Genomic DNA, 6,931 nt, shown 5'->3' with positions numbered 1-6,931 from the left:
GACTGGGGATACAGAAACATGTATTGGTGTGGGAAATTTATTTGGGGAAACATTGGGAAAAATGTGGAATTTTAATAGAGATTAAAAGACATGTTTATACATGTAGGAATTAAAATATTGCGAGAAACAATTATACATAATAAGTTTTCATTTTTGGCCATCATGTTTTGTTGAAAAAAATCAATATATATATATATATATATATATATATAATGGTACTATATGGTCGACCTCATTTGAGCTTCCCATGAGGTTGAGCTGTGTGGGCCCACTGCGATGTGTGTCTAACATCTACCCCATCAGTCAAATGCACCATTCCGTGGTGGGCCATGGGATTAAAAATCAAGTCAATTCATTACTTGGGTGGGCCACACCACATACAACAGTTGAGAGGGGTTACTCTCCCATTAAAACATTCATAATCACTGAGATGTGGTTCACAAATCTAGACCATCCATTGTGTGTGTCCCAATCGGATGAGTCAGACCAAATTTCGGCCACATCCAAAACTCAGGTGGGCCCCACCAAGTGCTTTTATAGGTTTTAGGCGCATCTTCACATGATTTTAGATGGCATGGCCCACCTAAGTTCCGTATGGGATATCCCATAACCTAAAGGGGACCCATTGAATGCACGGGTGTTGATCTTATACACACATCACATCCACCCTTGATTTTGTCTCTAGGCCCACCATGATGATTAAATGAAATCCTCTCTAACCATTGCATGCAACACTAAAAGTTAGGCCTAAGGCCCAAAAATCAGTCCCATCTGTGATTCATGGGAGGCAAAACTTTTAATATTGCTAACCCGTGATACCAATAATATGGCCAATATTTGAACATTAGGTGTTGTTGAGAGGGTCACTTGCTATGTGCCACTCCAAATTAAAAAAAAAAAAAAATTAAATGGCAAATTGAAAAAAAGAACAAGCCAAATAACAGAGACGTACATGATTATAGGAAGAGTGATGAATATCTCTTGCGGTCGCAGATCTACAGTATTCTTAACTCCATTCTTTGACAATGAAACATGGTATATGTTCAGAAAACAAAACAACAACAACTCACAAAACCGGATGGAAGAAACTGCATACAGACGAGAGAGAGAGAGAGAGAGAGAGAGAGAGTCTCCATCAGTTGACAGTGGGACTGTCAAGATGGATAATGTTGCTATCACCATCATGTGAATCGCCAGTCTTAGGCTTCACCACCCTCAGAGCTTCAACTGCTGATTTGACCCGCACAGCCAGCTTGTCCCGTGACTCCGCCAATGCAAGTAGTTCAGAGGTACTCATTTCCAACAGCATCCCTGTTATCTTCCCAGCAAACTCATACTATCACATAGAGAGAGACTGTCATTAGTAGAGGCAATCCCACATTACACAATCAAGTGGCCTACTGTCCCATTTACCTAAGATTAACCAATTAGTCTTTCTTGAAGGGAAAATGATTTGGTATGGACAGGAACCTTCTCGTTCAAGATGATTTGGAAATTGGGGTGTTTTTGCCAACCAGAAATAAAATTTTGCATTTAAACATTATTTCATGAATTAAACCTGAGAGAATCACCTCATATTCCTGAACCAGCGGGTAAAGATAATCCCCAATAATTTTTTTATGCTGCCTAGGAGCCACTCCTGATAGCGTCTTTGTTAATGCCTCTGATCCTTTACTGGAAGGCCCTGTAGTTGGCTTTTTCACCTTACTCTTATAAAAGCATGACTTTCGATTCTCAAAAGGCCCACACCTTGGCTCCTGATGGTTTTTGCCACCAGCGTATTTCATTGGCTGTAAAATGAAGAAAAACTCTATCATTCCACAAAACCAGCATTAAACATGGAATGCGTGATTGGCTGCTTAAAGTTGATTTATTGTCTAACCATTCAACTGACATGGAAACCAATCGATGTCTTTAACTAGAAAAACACAACTGCTTAAAGTTGATTGGCTGCTTAAAGTTTTTGTCTGACCTTCATTTCCTCTGGCTCCAAATTCACTTTGATGGTAAAACTATGATTTTGCTTCTTCAAGGCCAGCCCATTAGACAGTCCTAGTCATCAGCCCATTAGACTAGCATAGTTTTACCATTGAGTAGGGTTGGCCTGACTACTGATCCATTGAAAGAGCTATTGATGACTGATTTGTTCGTTATCAGAAACTATAATCCTGTTTTTTGGACTTAGTCTGTATCTTGATTTTCCTACAAGGTCCAATTTCCTCAGAGATCAAAAGTTTTAAATGAGAAATTCGGGCAATGATTCTGCATAGAAGTGAGAAGCTCTTCATAAGATTTTTCAATTGGGGTAGGATGGCCTCATGTTATATGGACAGTTAATGTGAACATAATTATGGTCCAGCAGCAATTGTTTATTATGTTGTGAAACAAATTCCCAGTTACATCAAAGAGAAAAGACCCACCTTCCCTGAATTTACTTGATGAAGCGGGGGTTGCATGTAAGAAAAAAGCGCGGCATGCTGAGGAGTCTCAAGAAGTGGGAGCTCATTTACCCACTCGCTTGTTTGCCATTGTTTACTTGAGAGCTGCGGAGAAACAATAAACAATGTATATGTTACCATTATTTATACTTGTGGATGAATCAAAGAGAACACATTGACTGGTGGCTATGAATGACAGGTTAGGAATCAATAAAGTTATAAAAAAAAAAATACCATTGTGGGATAAATCGGTTTTCTTGGAGGAAGAATGCTTGGGCTCCGACCAAAATCCTGGCATATGATTGGCTGATACGGGTTGATCTGCGAGAGAGCACTCATGGGAGGAGGATGGCAATTTACTGAATAACTGGAGGGGGTAATTTTAGATGTGAAAGAGCATGGCAATGCAGCCATATGTTTGGCATACTGATGCTGCAATATAGCTTGACGATCTTCTTTTCGCTGGGCTATAGCCACATACAGAGGCTTGCCATGGACAATGGTTCCTAGATGAACAAGTTGGGCTCAAATTAGTCAACTAAGAAACAGGTCCTATGGAGAAGACCGCCAAAAAGAAGAAAACCAGATAAGCTACCATGAAAAGTAGAAATGGCCTTTTCCGCATCAGCAGGAGTGAAAAAACTCACAAAACCGAATCCCCTAGTCAATCCTTCATCATTGAGCATCACTTTTGCTGAACTTATTTTGCCGCAAGTACTGAAAAGTTCGCATAATTCATTGTCATCAACAGAGTCAACGAGGTTTTTCACGTACACATTCAAACCCTGCAGAGTACAATACATTTAAGATTACAACTTCACCATAAGTTTGACAACAATCATGGATCCATACAAATATTTTTTTTACCTGAAACTTCAGAAACTGTTGGCTATGCCTTACCTTGAACTGGCAACTTAGCATCTGCTCTCGTTCAGCCTTCTTTTGAGCCCTTCCTACATAGAGATTCTTTGATCCTGACCAACAAACAAAGATCCTGCTGTAAGTATTCATATGAACTCATGATCCTGCAAATTAGAGAAACAGAAATAACTACAATGAACATAACTTACCCAGTTGTGCACCATTCATGGCCTCCATGGCCTTCTTAGCGTCTTTTGGCAACTCGAAGCTAACAAACCCAAAGCCCCGAGACTTCCCATAATCATCCTTCATTACAACAGCACTGATTATCTTCCCAAATACAGAGAACTTTTCCCGAAGGAGATCATCAGTCAACCCATTTTCCAGATTCTTTACATATAGATTAGTGAACTTGGTTTCTTCACAGGCTGATTGCTTCTCAGTCTTCTTGACAAATTTAGACACGTAACTGAACAAGAAGGCAAATTTTGAATACATGAATGTAAAGACTTTACCAGAACCAAAAAGAAAAATGTCATTTAAAACATACAAGTCAAAACCCATTTCAGAAGAAGAACAAAGAAAGGAAAATTTCCACGAGTCCAACTCCAGTGAAGAAACCAAATCATAGGACAGCATTCCAAAAGGAACATAGACAGAAAAGAATTCGGTAAAAAAGGTGATCGTGAAATAAAGCAAACCCAAATGCACAATGCTATCATGCAAACCAAAACCTATTTTAGAAAGATAAATAAATGATGGAAAATCTTCAAGCCCAGTTCAAATAGGAAAAATAGAATAAAATGAAACAGGAGGAATGGTGAGAGTCAAATCGAAGTAGAAGCTAGTTGATAAAGAAATCCTTTGCAAAACAAAAGAATTTAGAAAGAGAAAATCAAGAAAATAAAGGAATTGCAAATTCCCATGTTAAATGTCAACATCCACAAAATCAACTAAACAAGAAGTTGAAGGAATAAGAAACACAACTCATGAATCAAATCCAGATAAAAAGATGATGAATAAAAAGAAAGAAAACCCACCAACCAATTCGATGGGAAACAAAAACCTAAAAGAAGAGAACCATTAACCCAATTGAAGAAAAGAAAAAGATAATAAAGAAGAAAAAGAAAACCCACAAAACCCAATTCAAACAGAACAAAAGGGAAGAAGAAACGCCAACAACCTAACTAAAACACCGAAAGAAATCAAGATTGCTCACATTTTCTTTCCATAAACAAGACTACCATGAAGCGCCTCCACAGCAGATTGAGCAGCTTCCTCAGAATCGAACTGAACAAATCCAAACCCCTTATTATTTCCATTCTCATCTGCCACTTTACAGGAAAGAATGTTCCCAAACTTCCCAAATATCTTACGCAAAGCAGCGCTGTCAATCGAAAGATCCAAATTCTGGGAAACAAAAATGGAGGGTAAGACAACAAAAGAACCAAAAAAAAAAAAAAAAAATTAAATAAAGAAGAAGAAGAAGAAATGGTACATTAACAAAAAGATTGGCCACGCCGCTCTTCCTGGAAAGTGGGTCCCGAAATGACCACATGATTCGCATCTGCTTTCCTTTCAGCTGGGTGTGGTTGAGAGATTCCAGAGCCTTGGAAGCTTCATAATCGAAACAAGCAATGCCATTCTTCAGATAATTACAGTCATCCCATTTTACCAATAGAATAGGGACAAACGGAAACAAAAGCAATGGCATCATTTAAATGAATTACAATATCAACATTTCCGATCCGGAATCAAAACCAGAGCTGTTCAAACAATTTTGTTTTCTCTATTTTACTAAGAAAGAAGATACGGAAACTGTTTGAATTTGTACGATTTCGCCGTTCTACCAAGAAAGAGAGAAATACCATCGGTCCTAAATCGAGAAAAAGCAGAGCCGCAACGTTCGGATGATAACGAAAATGCCATTTTACCAAGAAAAGAAAGAGAGAAATACCGTCGATCCTAAATCGAGAAAAAGCAGAGTAGCGTCGTTCGGATGATAACGACAATGCCATTTTACCAAGAACACACACACACACACACACACACACACACACAGATATGGTTCGAATTATAACGAACTTGTCATCTTTCCAAGAAAGAAGATATAGAGAGAGAGATTTTACCGTCGGAGGGAGATAAGAAGTTGACGTAGCCGTAGCCGAGAGAGGCTTTGGAGATGGAGTCTCGGCAGACGCGGACGGAAACGACGGGGCCCACGGCGGAGAAGGATTGTATGAGGTCAGAGTCGGAGATGGAGGGGTCCAGATCACCCACGTAGAGGGAAGAGCTGGGAAGAGAGGCCCCGGCGACGGCCATTTCCCTTCTCTTTTCCTCGTTTGGATCCAAAATCACAGAGTTAGGGCTAGGGTTTTCTTCTTCTTGAGAGAGAGAGAGAGGGGGGGGGGGGGGCAAATGCAAATGCAAATGCGCGAAACGTAACAGAACCAACAGCCTCGAGGCTTTTTGTACGAAATGAATTTGGGCGGGAAAGAATTATGTTGGTTGAGAGAGAGAGAGAGAGAGAGAGAGAGAGAGAGTCCCTCGTTAGTTACAAAGGGCGAGCCTTGCGAACGGACTCGCGCATCGGGGCTCGCGAGAGGACACGCGTCGCGTGACAGACTCGTGCGAGATCCATATCGCTTCTTGAGGAGTGGCCCATCCAATGTATGGACAATAAGATCAATGGCCTGGATGATCCAAAAAGGGGATCCATATATCTATGATAGGCCGTAGGTGATGGGACCCAAAGCTGGCCCATTGCCACCCCTATTTGAACCTCTATTTCAGGAGAATCTATAAGCATTTAAAGATCTATAGTGCATGTTTGGCTGCCACTCAATCAAGAGTTCAATTCATTTTACTTAATTGTAATTATGTAGTCCAAAAATTGTAATCATGTAGTCCAAAATGGGAGAGTTATATTTTTAATATAAAAAGAACCTATGGACAATGCAGCACATGCATCAGCTGAGCAAGTGATGGCAATGGCCCAGGTTTGGGCTGGGCTAGGCTTGGGCCCATACTGGCACTTAAGACCCAATTCCCGAGCTCCGCCCAAGTCTAAACCTGATAAATTGGTGAGGCCGGGCCTGACCCAACCCACATCGACAAAATCCCTATTTCCGGCTTAAATTTCTTAATTAATTCATTGATCAAGTGGGCTACACATGTACGATAGCCATTTTAAAGGAATGAAACCAACCATCTGCATTCAAGATAGATGGGTTGCCCAACTGAGGATTATAATGTTGGATTTGTAAGATACAAGATGTATGCATATTTAAGATATATGGGTTGCCCAACGGATGATTATAATGTTAGATTCATAGGATATAACAAGTATACATATTCAAGATAGATGGGTGAGGATTATTTTTATGAATGACATATTCATTTTTCTTGATTTTCCTTTTACAGAAATTTGATGAGGTTGTAATTAATTATAAAATTTCTTTTGAGGCCATATCTCATGTATAAACACAAAGCTATACTCAATTAAAAGCATAAGTAATTTTTTCCTTCATGTCGGGCTTGGCTAGCCTGAGTCGACTTTGACTAAAATAAACTCGAGCTGAACCCGGCCTAAAAAATTATTGAGCCATGCATGTGGACCCAAGCCCAGCTCA

General features: G+C 39.8%; 1 protein-coding gene across 1 annotated transcript; it reads right to left on the bottom strand.

Annotated features, from left to right (window-relative positions):
• Nucleotides 1-926: 926 nt before the first annotated feature.
• On the bottom strand, nt 927-5,793 carry LOC131222729 (uncharacterized). The gene is made up of 10 exons (XM_058217895.1): nt 5,429-5,793; nt 4,798-4,916; nt 4,519-4,709; nt 3,509-3,768; nt 3,339-3,412; nt 3,034-3,223; nt 2,673-2,944; nt 2,421-2,543; nt 1,572-1,790; nt 927-1,336 (listed from the first exon to the last, which is right to left on the bottom strand). Exons 1-10 carry the CDS (start codon nt 5,619-5,621, stop codon nt 1,136-1,138), a joined length of 1,842 nt encoding a protein of 613 aa, XP_058073878.1. The 5' UTR covers nt 5,622-5,793; the 3' UTR covers nt 927-1,135.
• Nucleotides 5,794-6,931: the final 1,138 nt, after the last annotated feature.

The sequence above is a fragment of the Magnolia sinica genome, chromosome 13 (assembly GCF_029962835.1).
Source record: "Magnolia sinica isolate HGM2019 chromosome 13, MsV1, whole genome shotgun sequence".
Taxonomy (NCBI): Eukaryota; Viridiplantae; Streptophyta; class Magnoliopsida; order Magnoliales; family Magnoliaceae; genus Magnolia; species Magnolia sinica.
Note: the sequence above shows the minus strand (reverse complement) of the source record. Positions and strands in the feature narration are given on the sequence as shown.